Source organism: Spinacia oleracea, chromosome 4 (assembly GCF_020520425.1).
Source record: "Spinacia oleracea cultivar Varoflay chromosome 4, BTI_SOV_V1, whole genome shotgun sequence".
Taxonomy (NCBI): Eukaryota; Viridiplantae; Streptophyta; class Magnoliopsida; order Caryophyllales; family Amaranthaceae; genus Spinacia; species Spinacia oleracea.
In genome coordinates this window covers 95,859,926-95,875,345 of record NC_079490.1, presented here as the reverse complement: position 1 = coordinate 95,875,345, position 15,420 = coordinate 95,859,926, and the positions used below count along the sequence as shown (strand labels likewise).

Genomic DNA, 15,420 nt, shown 5'->3' with positions numbered 1-15,420 from the left:
TTTGAACTATTCGAAGTGAAGTTTATGATAAAAAATCCATCACTTACTCGCATTTGAACATTGTGCCAAACTCCTCATAAATACGCTTTTTCTTGAAATTATTGCACATTTGGAATAAGAGCATCAATATCAAATAAATTGCAAGTTCAAATGTTTGTACTTTGAAAATTTATTTGAAGATTGATTAATTTTAGAATACCTTAATTGAGGGGACTTTAATTTTTTGAATATTAAGATGGTCAGGCCTCAGAATGAGGTTGCCAACGTATCTTGTTAAGGAATAAAGTCGTAAGTAGCTCTTGATACAGGGCTTTTGTAACGATTTTGAATCAGACATTGAACTTCTGGAGTTGTTCTAAGTTTGTCAAAGAACGTTTGTTAGCTTGATTGCTCCCCCGGAGAGGATTTTCTTGACAATGTATGGTCCATCCCAGTTGGATCTTAATTCCTCTCTTGGATCCATTACACTTTTGTGAAGGACTTTCAGGATAAGCTCGCCTTCTTTGATGTCGCGGGTTCTGACTTTCTTGTTGAAGTGTCCGGCAACTCGACGTTGATATACTTGAACATGATTAGTTGTCTGGAGTCGTCGTTCATCTAGGAGGATTAGCATATTGCACCTGGCTTGTACCCATGGGTTCTGGGATTTTGATTTCAAGAACTATTCTCAGATAAGATAGCTCAAGCTCGATTGGTTGTACGACTTCCATTCCATAGACTAGGAAAAATGGAGTTGTGTTGGTCAAAGTACGGATTGATGTTCAATACCCCCATAGTGAGCAGTTTGAAAGAACTAGCTTCAACCAATTTGGTGAAGTAGTCAATTGCAGCAAGTACGAACACATGACCCCCAATGCCTATTGGAGTGACTTTATTGATAACGTCAATAACCCATGCTGAGAAAGGCCAAGGTGAAGAGTGCGAATATAGTAAAGATAGTGGAATGTGCTTCAACGCACTTTTGACAGGTGGAATACTTTCTGAAAAAGAAGTGACAGTCCCGTTCGAGTTGGTCCGTTAATACCGAGATCTCGTGATCTTAAGAGCTAAAATTCTACCATTCATATGAGTACCGCACACTCAAGCTTGCACATTTTCCATGAAACTTTGTGCTTCATGCTTATTAATACATCAGATATTGAGGCCTTCAGGGGCCCTTTTATATAGAATACCATCCTCAATGATGAAGTTTGCTGCTTGGAGTTGCAAAGATATATATTTTCGGTTTTTGTTTGAAAAGTGAGGTCGATATTCGAGAGTTGGCAGATATTTCAGGATCTCCGCTGAAGGAAATAATGCCCTTGGTCCAAGTATGCATTTACTGCTAAGTCTAATAAATGCGGTTCAGTATTAATTAACAAGTTAATAATTCAGTGAGATCAAGTGAACTGCATGTCAGGCTAGAGGCCGCTTCAGTTCAAGTGGAATTAATGATATTAATCCACAACTTACTCTTGACTGAACCCGTAGGGTCACACAAATAGTACGTGAACGGATCAAGTATTTAAGTGACACTAGTAGAAAAAACCCCTGTTGCAGCCCCCTTGTTGCAGCGTACAAGTATAAATACGCTTCAACAACCAGTCGGTCAACGCGGGTCAAACCCTTTAAAGGGTTATCGCAGCGTACATTTTAGTTGTTCGCAACAAATGTGTTTGTTGCAGCGTACAAAATAAAAGCCCGCAGCAACAACCCGTAGTTATTGCAGCGTACATGTTAATGCCCGCTGCAACAAGTCCGCGTTTCAAATTAAAATTTTTACTTTCCTAGTTGCAACGTACAAACCGCGCTCAATCTCTGTTCCTTCTCTGCTATAGCTCCAAGCCTTTTCCCTTAAACAAATATCCAAGGTCGCCGTCGAACTCAGCTCGCGTCGCCGTCGAACCCAAGAGTTGCTCTGCCCTGCGTCGCTGTCTTGGTTCCGTTGGTTGCTCATCTCCCCGTCGCGTCGTGGTTCAGCCCTGCGTCGCTGTCTTGGTTCCGTGGTTCCGTGGTTCAGCCCTGCGTCGCTGTCTTGGTTCCGTGGTTCAGCATCTCCCCGTCGCGTCGTGGTTCCGGTGGTTGCTCGGCGTCGTGGTTCCGGTGGTATGGTGTGTTCAATTTTTATTTTCGTTTTTTATTTTCGTTTTCAGATTAGGGTTCAATTTTAGTTTTTGATTTTCGTTTTGATTATTGTTTTTGATTTTCGTTTTTGATTTTCGTTTTGATTTTCGTTTTGATTTTCGTTTTTGAAACTTAACGACCCAACGAAGTAAATGGGGATTGCTATGTTTCCGAGTATAGATCTATTTCTTTAAAAAGCACACAGCCACTATTTAAGCTTGCTCATAACAAGTAATGGGGAATGGCCTAAGGCTGTTGCTGACTGCTACTCACCCCTTCAGACTGTTGTTTGGATGTTATTTTGCTGATTTCCAAGAGGCTTTTGGATTACCTTTTTTTTTTTTAATTTTTTTAATTTCCAAGTATGCTCAAAGTGTTGAATACATCACTTAGATCAATAGTATCAGGCCCTTCAAAAACATCAGTATTCACCCGTCTTCTTGGTAGAGTTGGGAAGGGGAACTCTTCATTTGCAGGACCTTACAAAATAATCTCTGTTATCCAACCATCTGGGTTAAAATTCTGTTTTAAGATCTCAAACCTTTGTGTACAGACGATATGGGATGGCTGCTTGACTCAAGTTTACCTCAAGTCAGTTGTGAGTCAAAACCATTAAGTGGTCGTTGTAAACCCAAGACCTTCTTCCTTCCCCGAGGTTACGTAAGCACTTAGTTCCGCACTTGAATGCTGCGTTAATGCCAATAACTTGAATAATGTGATTGCTACGTGGTGATGTGGTAGATAGTTAATTTCCTGTTACATGCATTCTATGAGAAATATCTGAATTTGGCCCTCGAACTATTTTCGTTTTGATTTTCGTTTTGATTTTCGTTTTGATTTTCGTTTTGATTTTCGTTTTTATTTTGATTTTTTTGGCTGTTTTTCAATTATTTCTTTAATTTGCAGTTAATTGTGAAGATGGGTAGATACGCATATGGTTGAAGAGAGGGGCGATGATCGTACTGCCAGCATAATCTATCATCGTGCTTGTTCGAATTTCAACAATTGCATAAGGTATTGATATATCTAATTATCTTCATAAAATTTCTCTTTTCCTCTTTTGAAAGTTGAAATCAATAGTACAGTAAGTGCATATCTTTTTTACGATAAATAAAATTTGGATAAGTATAGTAAGTGTAATAATAAAACATGTACATTAGTATTCTATGCTTAAGTATCCATTCCATTTTACTTATTAGGACTGTTTTTGGACTTCTAATATCACTTCAGTGAAGCATTGATAAACTTAAATGATGTAACCAAAGATTTGCGGAACTTCTTAATGATTTTGTGACTTCTTAATATATGTGTTTATGTGTGGAACCTTTTGTTGTTGTTATTAGTAATGAGTCGTCGTTGGATGTATGGTGACCATACTACGGCAGAATACTTGAGTGGGGTCGCAGAGTTCATTAGATGTGCTTTAGCACACCAACGGAGTACAAAAGCCGAAAAAATCTATTGTCCCTGCCGTGATTGTAACAATATCAAGCGGTTAGGTGACATTGATGAAATTGAGGATCATTTATTTCGCCGTGGGTTTAAGCAAGATTACCATGTTTGGTTTTGGCATGGTGAAACAATACCTGATCGTCCAAGTTCTAGTGTCCATGAATTTGATGTTCAGAGTAATGAGAGTGATGATGATATTTATGAGAATAATGAGACGGATGATGATGAGGAAGAAGATGATGAAATAAATGAGATGATGGATGGGCTGAAAGATCACTTGGACGAACGACCTCAGATGTTCGAACAAGTATCAAAGGCTGCTGAAACTCCATTGTATCCCGGTTGTACAAAATTCAGCAAGTTGGAATGTGTGTCAATACTTTACAACCTCAAATGTAAAGGTGGTTGGAGAGATGAACACTTTGACACCTTATTGGAGTGGGTAGGTGAATTTTTTCCAGAAGGGAATGATATCCCCACCTCTACCTATTATGCCAGGAAATTGATGTGTCCCTTAGGCTTAGAGGTCGACAAGATAGATGCTTGCCCAAATGATTGTATCCTTTACAGAAAAGAGCATGAACATTTGGATGAGTGTCCAACATGCGGCGCATCTCGTTACAAACGCAAAGGGGCAAATTCAGCTAAGAGGGGCCCGCCTGCTAAGTCTTTGTGGTATCTTCCAATCATACCTAGGTTTGAGCGTATGTTTTCATTGAAGAAACAAGCAAAAAACTTAAGGTGGCATGCGGAAGTGAGGAAGAAAGATGGACTCCTTCGACATCCTGCAGATTCTGTTCAATGGAGAAATATTGATAAGAAATATCCTGAATTTGGTAAGGAGGTTAGAAATCTAAGGCTTGCTTTATGTGCAGATGGTGTGAATCCATATGGAACTCTAAGCAGTCAACATAGCACATGGCCGGTTCTTCTAGCAATTTATAATCTTCCTCCATGGCTGTGTATGAAGCGGAAGCATATCATGTTATCACTCCTCATCTCGGGGCCTAAGCAACCTGGAAATGACATAGATGTGTACCTGGCTCCACTCATAGATGATTTGAAATTATTGTGGAATGAAGGTGTTTCAATGTTCGATGCACACACCAATTCAAGCTTTACATTGCGAGCTATGGTTTTTTGTACCATAAATGATTTTCCGGCATATGGAAACTTGTCTGGATACAAAACCAAAGGAGAACAAGCATGCCCTATATGTGAAGAGGACATGAAGCCCACATGGTTGCATAATTTCAAGAAAAATGTTTACCCAGATTTCAGGAAGCACCTCAGTCGATATCACCCTTATCGTAAGAAGAAGAAAGAATTCAATGGGTTCACCGAGGAAAGAGTAGCTCGTACGCCTTTGACAGGATCACAGGTTTATGAACGAATAAAAAATGTTGAAACCAAATACGGCAAGTGCTACAAGTCCAAGTCTAAAAAGGGTGTTTTGTGGAAGAAAGTATCTCCATTATGGGATCTTCCCTACTGGAGAGATTTGTCGGTTAGGCATTGTCTCGATGTAATGCACATTGAGAAAAATGTGTGCGATGCTATCATTGGGACTTTGCTAAACATGCCTGGAAAGACTAAGGACAATGAGAATGTGCGGAAAGATATGAAAAAGAGGAATATTCGACCAGATTTGTGGCCTGTTGAAAAATCTGGTGCGGGTGGTACTAAGACTTATCTGCCTCCAGCGTGTTACACAATGTCAAGAAAGGAGAAGAAGCAGTTTTGTGAGTGCTTACATGGAATTAAGGTTCCCTCGGGATATTCGTCGAATGTAAAGCGCCTAGTATCTCTCTCGGACCTTAGGTTGGTTGGTATGAAGTCTCATGATTGCCATGTAATGATTAATGTGTTTTTGCCAATTGCACTTCGTGGGATATTGCCGAAACACGTGAGACATGTTATAACAAAACTTTGTGTGTTTTTCAATTCTATATGTGCTAAAGTGATTGATCCGGAGAAATTAGATTCTTTGCACAATGATATTGTTGAAACTTTGTGTCGATTTGAAATGTACTTTCCACCATCTTTCTTTGATATTATGGTGCACTTAATTGTCCATTTAGTTCGAGAAATCAAGTTATGTGGTCCGGTGTTCTTAAGATGGATGTATCCTTTTGAGAGATTTTTTGGGCATTTAAAGGACAAAACAAAGAATCGGGCAAGGCCGGAGGGTAGTATCATTCGGGGAGTCCTTGAGGAAGAGATATCTCAATATGTAGCTGAATTCTTAACAAGGCTTGAGCAAATAGGTCTTCCAAAATCTCGTCATGCAGGGAGGCTTGAAGGGCATGGGGTAATTGGTAAAAATGTGATCTCGCCTCTATCTGAAAGGAAGAATAAGGCACATCTTTGTGTGTTGCAGCATCTTACCGAGGTCAATCCTTACATAGATAAGCATTTGCTAGAATTGCAACAAAAGAATCCTAAGTTGAAGGAAAGAGCGTTGATGCAAGAACATAATCGCACATTTGTTGATTGGTTTAAGAAGGAAGTAGCCGAGGAAATGAAAAAAAATCTAGATGTTTCTGAAATGGTCCAGTGGTTAGCTCGAGGTCCTCGACTATGTGTTCTGTCTTATGAAGGGTATGATATCAATGGGTTCACATTCTACACTAGAAGACAAGATGAAAAGAGTGTGTTGCAGCATCTAGGGTCTATGCAAGCGCCAAGGATAGAAGACCGGTTGATGCGACACAATCATATTATGGTGTTATCGAAGAAATATGGGAGCTTGATTACAACAAATTTACGATCCCTGTATTCCGGTGCAAGTGGGCCAACAACCATAATGGGGTGAAACAAGATGAAATTTTTCCTGGTTTAACATTGGTTAACTTTGATCGATTAAGTGATAGTGACGAGCCATTCATTCTAGCATCACAAGCTAAGCAAATTTTCTATGTGGTAGACAATGTTGATCCTATATGGCGTGCAGTTGCCCAAGGCAAGAGAAATATTCTGGGTATTGATGATGTTGTGGATGAAGATGAGTATGACAAGTACGATGAAACACCCCTGTTACCAACGGCTGTTCAACCGTTACCGGAGGAGGAAGATGCAAATAATACTAATCATATGCGTACAGATCATAGGGAAGGAATTTGGGTTGTAAACCGTAAATGAATAAGATGAGTTGGCTTCTGGGAATAGGTAATTCTAGCTAACTGAATATCAGATTAAATGTATCTTTTCTAGCATTTAGGAAGGTGTAGTTTGTACTTCCACATCTTTAATTCTTATTTTATACTTCCATTGTGTTCATGATTATACTTTTCTAGCTTTCTTTAATTCTTACTGTACTTCCACATCTTACTTTTGTTCCTGACCAAAGTTTTCTAACTTTCTGTGCAGATGACTTGAGATCCCCGAGTCAGAAATTTTCAGAAGCTTTCGGTGATTTGTGTCTTTTCAGAAGTTCTCAGAATCGGAAAATAAAGCACGTATTTACTTTTGGTGAGTTGTGCGTTTTCTCCTAGTGTTGCGCTAATTAACATGTCTCCTAATCTTGAGCTAGAATGACCTAAATCAAAACGAGCGGGCTTAAATTGACCTTAGTTGAATAAATTGACCTAAATTGACCTTAGTTGACTAAATTAGCATAAATATGAACCATAACTACCAAACAAGTCTCAAATGGCATAAATTGATTGGATTGAGTCTAGGTAAGTTAAAACTAATCATATTAATCATTTAAAAGGATTAAAATGAGTGTTTAGGTTCTTTAGTTCAAAGTTGGGAGCGGAAATGTCATTTTATTCTTATTACATGACTAATATGCATAGTTTTAAGTTTCTAAAACTCATTCGAACCTATTCATGCACATTTAAGGCTCGTTGGGTCGTTATATGTCATATATAGAGCTAAAATGACATTTTCGCTCCCAACTTTGAACTAAAGAACCTAAGGACTCATTTGATTCTTATTACACGACTAATATGCATAGTTTTAAGTTTCTAAAACTCATTCGAACCTAATTATGCACATTTAAGGCTCGTTGCGTCGTTATAGGTCATATATTAACCTAAAATGACATTTTCGCTCCCAACTTTGAACTAAAGAACCTAAGGACTCATTTGATTCTTATTACACGACTAATATGCATAGTTTTAAGTTTCTAAAACTCATTCGAACCTAATTATGCACATTTAAGGCTCGTTGGGTCGTTATAGGTCATATATTAACCTAAAATGACATTTTCGCTCCCAACTTTGAACTAAAGAACCTAAGGACTCATTTGATTCTTATTACATGACTAATATGCATAGTTTTAAGTTTCTAAAACTCATTCGAACCTATTTATGCACATTTAAGGCTCGTTGGGTCGTTATAGGTCATATATTGAGCTAAAATGACATTTTCGCCCCCAAATTTGAACTAAAGAACCTAATGACTCATTTTATTCTTATTACATGACTAATATGCATAGTTTTAAGTTTCTAAAACTCATTCGAACCTATTCATGCACATTTATGGCTCGTTGGGTCGTTATATGTCATATATAGAGCTAAAATGACATTTCCGCTCCCAACTTTGAACTAAAGAACCTAAACACTCATTTTAATCCTATTACATGACTAATATGCATAGTTTTAAGTTTCTAAAACTCATTCCAACCTATTTATGCACATTTAAGGCTCGTTGGGTCATTAAAGGTCATATATAGAGCTAAAATGACATTTTCGCTCCCAACTTTGAACTAAAGAACCTAAACACTCATTTTAATCCTATTACATGACTAATATGCATAGTTTTAAGTTTCTAAAACTCATTCGAACCTATTTATGCACATTTAAGGCTCGTTGGGTCGTTATAGGTCATATATTGAGCTAAAATGACATTTTCGCTCCCAACTTTGAACTAAAGAACCTAAGGACTCATTTGATTCTTATTATATGACTAATGTTAATTGACTATTGTTATAGGAATTTTCGCATCCAAAGAAGTCGAATTCTAAGCCTAAGTCCAACTTAGAGGTCGTGGGTAGTTGTGATCGTAAAACACAAGAATCAACCACCAAAAGCAAGAAAGCGGGACTTGTACACGATGCAATTCAAGGTCTTGGCCCGTCATGCAAATACTTGCAGTTTATCATGACTTCGGCGCCTGATGATATATATGATAATACTACCATCCCATTGGCGGCCTCAGTTTGGCACTCGGATTTTGATCAAGAAACATACATAACTGCGTCTGATATAGGAGAGTTCCTTCGCGGGGCGTGCTTAAACATTTCAGCGATCCAAGTCTACATATTGTAATTAAATGTTTTATTGTTGTTAATAAAACTATTATTTCTTTGAAGTTTTTTCTCTTTATCGATCTTAATAGTGTAATCTTGTTTATTTTGTAGGTGTTTATTGCACGATCATGCCAAATCATTTGAAATGTCTCGGATTTCGTTCATTTGTCCCGAGATTATGTCAAGCACTAGAATCAAGGCCGACCCTGGAGCGCCAACAATGTATTTGAAAAACATTTTCCAAGCTGAAATTGAAAAGGAGAAGATGGGTAATCCTAACCTAACTAATTGGTTTTTAATCCCATATAATCAAGAGTAAGTGTGTTATATTATATAAGTTTCATATAAAATATTAATTATTATTGTTATTAAATATTTAATATATCATTTATAAATTATACAGAAATCATTGGAATTTATACGTGATGGACCTACGTAGAGGTTATGTATATATTTTCGATTCTGCTAGAGATCCACGTCGAACAGATTATGCATGGGGAATCTTGAGTTTGTAAGTTCTTTTGCTTACAAATTACATTAGTCTTTAAAAAACCTAAGCCAAAATCATATTCATGAGTACCCATGTTTCGTTAATTTTCTAGGGCATACCAAGTGTACAAGTGCAATGGTGGGCATTGTCCGAATAAAACGAGTTTTAAGTCGTGTAAACCCATTCATATAGAGGTATAACATGTTTCTTAATTAGCTTTTTGCTTTGTTTTTATTAATTATTGGCCTTGCAAGATAAAGTATTATGTTTCTTAATCAGTGTGCTCAACAAATCGGCGGAACTGAGTGTGGCTATTACGTTATGAAGTTCATGTTAGAGATAGTCACGTTACAACATGACTATGAAGGCCGGCTAGATGAGGTAATTAAGTAACTAATTGATTCGTATTCTAGACTATTAATACATTGTCATTAGTTGCTTGAATGTTAAAATGTGACATTTCATTTGCATTTAATCGATCTAATGCTCCATCAATTTTTTGTTTTTGTAAGGTCTATACTCCGAGGACTGCGCCTTATGCTAGTGAGGAAATTGATGTGGTTCGTGAGCAATGGGCGAAGTTTTTTACCACCAAGTATTTATTATTGACCTGATGGCGCTTGATCGTGTTGGTTTAGATGTTATAGAACAATCTTTTATGTTAAAATGTATGCGTACGTTGAAATTGGAACGTAAATGTATTTAAATGTATCGGTATGTGCACTTTTGGTTTTGGGATATATACAAAACTCCAGTTGTTGTTTTTATATTTGTTATACAGGTTGCGTTATTCTATTATTGTTTTGACAGGTTTCTATATTTGGTGCAAGGCACTCTAGGTATCCCTAAACAAAATTAGAATTTTCCCGCCAAAAGTGCTTTTTTGCAGCGTACATATATGTTATACGCTGCAACAAAGGAAAAAAATTTCGCAAAAATTCAGACTTGTTGCAGCGTACAAATAAATGTACGCTGCAAAAAATTGAGTAATTCAGACTTGTTGCAGCGTACAAATAAATGTACGCTGCAAAAAGTTGGGTCTGTTGCAGCGGGCTTTTATATGTACGCTGCAACAAGTCCAAAATTTTGCCAATTTTTTGGCACTTGTTGCAGCGTACATCTAAAAGCCCGCTGCAACAAATCACTTTTTGCAGCGAACATGTACGCTGCAACAAGTTCAGACTTGTTGCAGGCCCCCCAGTTGCAGCATACGATGTACGCTGCAACAGGGGTCTAAAAGCCCGCTGCAATAAGGGTTTTTTCTACTAGTGTGAATATATTATTCATTAAGTACTCCATTTATGATCATTCGGAATCGACGGATCTCGGTTCCAGTTGGAGCTGAAATCGTCAAAAGGCAAATTAAAGAATACTCCGGAAATGATGATATTGCTGGAAACAGAAATATGGCTCGTGACGGAAATATAAATATTATCCAAGTCGTAGATGTTGTCGGAAACAGAAACATGGTTCGTATCGGAAAATATTATCGGAAATAGAAATATTACCGGAATCGGAAATATTGCCGGAAACGGAAATATTACCGGAATCGGAAATATTGTCGGAAAAGAAAATTATTTCCGGAATCGGAAATATTAACGTGAACGTAAATATTTGTTTGAAACGGAAATGAATTTCGGAATCGGAAAACGAATCGGATGCTCGACGAGCGACAAGCCGGTAAGTGAGCCGACCCATCGCTCGACGAGCAAGGCAGTAGCCGTGGGGCCGCGCCCTGCGAGCAAGGCCGCATCCATGGGCCGCGCTAAGCTAAAAGCAAGGCAGCAACCTCATGGGCCGCGCCAAGCTGCAAGGAAGGCAGCAGCTCATGGGCCGCGCCAAGCCTGCGGCAAGGCAGAAGCTCATGGGCCGCGCCAAGCCTGCGGCAAGGCAGAAGCTCATGTGCCGCGCCAAGCCTGAGGCAAGGCAGCAGCGCATGGGCTACGGCCACCCTACGAGCATCGTGTGCAAGGCCTGCCGAGGCATGGGCCGAGGCAGCACACACACACACGTGGCCCATCGTGGCTGCGTGGGTTGTTCGTCTTGGGCTCCAAGAAATATCCGATTGCTTATTTCCCAAGTAACCTTGGATTAAGTGTTCCTAGTTTTACTAGAATTCAAATAATTAAGAGTTTAAATATAGTTGAAATTCTAATTGAATAAGAATTTCAATCCTATTAGGTTTGGTAATTCTATTCCTAGTAAAACTCAAATTCTTTATTTCCTACACTATAAATAAAAGGCTAGGGCCTCATAATTATACACATCAATTGAATTGAAAACATATTCTTTATTCCCACTGTGTTCAAGGGAGAACATAATACAAGCCTACCCGAATACATAAAACCTTAAGTAAAATCCTAGTTGGTTGAACCTAAGGCGGATCGAACGTGCTGTGGACTTACTACGGAGGGGCAACGTTTGGGGCTCTAAAGACTTGTTCTTGTTCGGTTCGGGAGCAGCTAGGGAAGGCACGCATCACATTGTATGTCACCTAAATTATGCTAATTGACTATGTGGCAATTAATTTGGATTTTGGCATTATGGTTTTTCCGCATGAATGATATTGTTGTATTATTCATAACCTAACAGTGGTGTCACGAGCCTCTAATTAATTCCATAATAAATTATAGTTAACATGGATTAAATTTTATATAAATTGGAATGAATTAAAGGGGTGATTAATTTCGTGGATGTAGTTGATTGCAAATTCGTGCGATTATTTGATTTTATGTTCGCCGGATTTTTCGGCAGTTTTGTCAAGAATTGTCGAAATCTTATGTTTTTATAGTGAATTTCGTATGTCACTAGTGGAAAAAACCCCCTGTTGTAGCCCCCTTGTTGAGGGGGGCATATATAAGTGAGCCTCAATAACCCCTTAGTCAACACGGGTCAAAAGTTTAAGCATGTGGTTGGGGCGGGCTTTTGTTAGGTTCGCTTCTACAGATACTGTTGAAGGGGGCTTTAGTTTGCCCGCCTCAATAGGTAGTATTCTAAAAAGGCGGGCTTCTTGTTGTTCGCTTCAATAGATATTCACAAAATTTAAATCAATTAAAACACACCTCTCTCACCGCCAAACAGATAACACGTACTGGGCAATTAATCCCCAAGTCTCTATTCGAACAAAGCAAGAACAGTCGCCGCTCCTCACCGCGCGGCTCCACCACCACCACCATCACCTTCCTCGCCTCCTCTTCCATAACGGTCGCCGCCGACCGTCGTCTTCCCTATCTCGGTTGACTCTGTTTCACACAGTGCCGCAATATATCAAGGTTAGGTTATAATTGATTCTTGTTTTGCTTGGTCTTAAAATTCAGTTTCTCTTCAATTAGTTGAGCATAATGAGTTGATTATGCAGAGAATTTAGGCTAATGTTTCAATATTGGATGAATTTACAAATTAGGGTTTGATATTTGTGGTTTTTCTAGTTCAGTTACAAAATAGAAGTTAGGTTAAATTTTTCTAGTTCAGTTACAAAATAGAAGTTAGTGATATAGGTTTTGTGTCTAAATGATGAAGGCCTCTTTTTTCGTGATGGTTTATGTAAGCTATGTGAGTAGCTCGATCCAAAGTATGCAGATGAAATGAAGTGTTTGAACTTTTAAGTGGAGCGAATCGATATGAATCTGTTGAAAATATGTCTGCATAAAATATACTCATGTGTTCATTGTAATATTGATAGTTTATTAATGATGTAAACTAATCGTTGATATTGGATTGTAGCTTTATAGGCTCTAAACTTACCATAGCTTGATGTATTCACTATAGTATATTGTGATGTTTTTTGTACACGCTTGTGATATATCTACAATATTCTGATGTATGACAGTGGAGACTGTTGTTGCTGCTGCTTTGATTTTCAAGTTCTTTTAGTTCCATTTTTATTATGCTACAATATTGCTCTTGCTGTTGTTGAGTTCCTATTCTGGGGTTTTGTGAGATCGGAAACTGTCCATAGACAGCTGCCTGTGGGGCTTTGACAGGTTCAACAAGGACTAAAATAGGTGCAACAATAAACTTTGTCACCTTCTACTTGGTTGCATTGCATGTACTAGTTGTTATGGCATTTTCGGTCAAGGTTGGATTTATCGGTCTGTGGTTTGGGCTCGCAGCAGCTCAACCAACTGGTGTACCTGATGCAACCAGCTGGTGTACCTGATATAGCCTGCTACAGTATCTGATAATAACGCAGATTGTAAACACTTCTTTATTGCAAGTATTATGTTAACGGTGTGAAAAAAACTAGTCTGCCCCCCTAGAGATTTTTTTAGTCTTTTTTTGTTTCTTGGTTAAAAATTTAATCAAGCCAGGTCGTCGAGCACCTGTCAAAATTTGAAAATGTATGCACAGTCCGCAGCCAACCTCCGTGCCTCTTCCTTTGCCGAGGACCAGTCTCATATTAACTAGTTCTACTTACAAGGCTTTTGACTATGGCTGAGTATGAGTAGTGCCAGGTGCTTGTAGCTTAACCCTTGCATAGTTGCATGCATAGGGGCTCATTCAGTTATCCATCCTGTTGCATGGAAACAAACTGTGGTTTGATATTTAACTTAAGAAAGGACTTTGATAACCAAATTAGGAGATTCTATAGCTATGTTATTTTATGTGGAGCTTTTTCCTTTCTGTTATTTTTCAACTAAATCTAATAGCATTTGCTTACTTCTAATTTTCAAGGGAGATGAAGCATCATTGCAAAAAGCGCTGCATTTGGTGTACAGCCTCAATCAGGACTGTGTAGATGTTCTGTTTTATGCTTCTTGGTGCCAGTTCTCGAGGAACTTCAGACCAAGCTATTTAACCCTGTCTTCCTTATATCCATCTATTCCTCATTTTGCAATAGAAGAATCAGCCATCAGACCAAGGTTTGGACTTAAAACCAAATCTTAGTTTTTTTTTTAATTGAAAAATTAGTTTTCAACATGTGTAACAATGATTACTTTTGTGCAGCATACTGTCAAAATATGGAATCTTGTGTTTGTAAGTTACTTTCATTTCTTTTTAAGTTATTTCTTTTCGTGCCGAATCAGATTCATGAAGTTTTACTCAACTTCCAGGGCATACCAACTGTACAAGTTTAATGATGGGATTTGTCCGAATAGAGCGACTACGCAGGGGTTGAAAGGCTTCCCTGTAAAGGTATCATGCTTACTAATTAGCTTTACTTTTTTTTGGGTAACTACTTGGATATATAATTTATGATTTGTTTCCAAATCAGTGTGCTCAACAAGTTGGCGCCCGCGAGTGTGGCTATTACATTATGAAGTTCATGCATGAAATAGTCACGTTACACCATAACTCTGATGCGCGGTTAGATAATGTTCGTTCTTTTACCATATGTTAGTTGAACTACTAATACTAGTACTTGTACGTAGTAGAATTCTTAATTTACAAGTAGCATTACTTATCATGTTACTTATTTCAGGCTTACACTCCAAGAAATGCGCCTTATACCGATGAGGAAATAGATGTGGTTCGTGAGCTATGGGCTAAGTTTTTTACAACCGAGTATTTATTTACTTAGGTTGTTTAGACACAAAGATGGAAGCGTTTATATCTTCATGGATTTGGTAAAGTTCTTTAATTTTTCCATAATTACAAGTCTGCTGGATTTGCTAATTTATTGCTTTGAATACTAATCTGCTGGTCTTGCTGCTGCTGTGAATACTGCTGTGAATACTGATCTGCTCGTCTTGCTACTGAATACTTAGGTGTAGTCGTATTTGATTTTTTATACATGACATTGTCACACCTTTTACTATATGCTATGTTTTTTGGAAACTAAAGTTAACAGTGGAATCAAATCCCCTGCATACTCCAGGCGTACAACAACCTGGCTTCAGTTTGTCAATTACATTGCTAAGAAGGCTTGTGTAAGAGACTCTTCATATACAAGAGGAATACAAGCTGAACTAAAATGACAACAAATAGGCCACAAACTACAAAATATGCATAGGTTACTCAGAGCCTGCATCTGTTCTACTGAGCATCTAGAAGCTGTTCTGAAATCTGACTACAATGTGTATGAATAGCATGCCAATTCTTCCACTGAGCAGAAAACTGCAATTCATGCCTTCTCAGACAGATCCCATAAATGAATTTAGAAAATAGCATACCATAA

The 15,420-nt window shown here is 38.2% G+C and overlaps 1 protein-coding gene and 1 long non-coding RNA gene across 2 annotated transcripts; both read left to right on the top strand.

Moving 5' to 3' along the window:
* The first annotated feature begins 1,907 nt into the window (after positions 1 to 1,907).
* On the top strand, positions 1,908 to 7,183 carry LOC130459426 (uncharacterized). Its single transcript, XR_008918814.1, has 3 exons — positions 1,908 to 2,090; positions 3,010 to 3,117; positions 6,925 to 7,183. It is a non-coding gene; the product is annotated as an uncharacterized lncRNA (long non-coding RNA).
* Positions 7,184 to 8,502: 1,319 nt separating this feature from the next.
* Positions 8,503 to 10,062, top strand: LOC130459425 (uncharacterized). The gene is made up of 6 exons (XM_056826796.1): positions 8,503 to 8,827; positions 8,924 to 9,127; positions 9,216 to 9,323; positions 9,415 to 9,496; positions 9,582 to 9,683; positions 9,815 to 10,062. Exons 1-6 carry the CDS (start codon positions 8,664 to 8,666, stop codon positions 9,914 to 9,916), a joined length of 762 nt encoding a protein of 253 aa, XP_056682774.1. The 5' UTR covers positions 8,503 to 8,663; the 3' UTR covers positions 9,917 to 10,062.
* The last annotated feature ends 5,358 nt before the right edge of the window (positions 10,063 to 15,420 follow it).

Excerpts from the sequence above, each read along its gene's own strand:
- LOC130459425 (XM_056826796.1), top strand. The coding sequence starts at position 8,664 with ATGACTTCGGCGCCTGATGATATATATGATAATACTACCATCCCATTG. Across the intron at positions 9,497-9,581 it reads GTAAACCCATTCATATAGAG|TGTGCTCAACAAATCGGCGG; the intron begins GTATAACATGTT and ends TTTCTTAATCAG. Across the intron at positions 9,684-9,814 it reads ATGAAGGCCGGCTAGATGAG|GTCTATACTCCGAGGACTGC; the intron begins GTAATTAAGTAA and ends TGTTTTTGTAAG.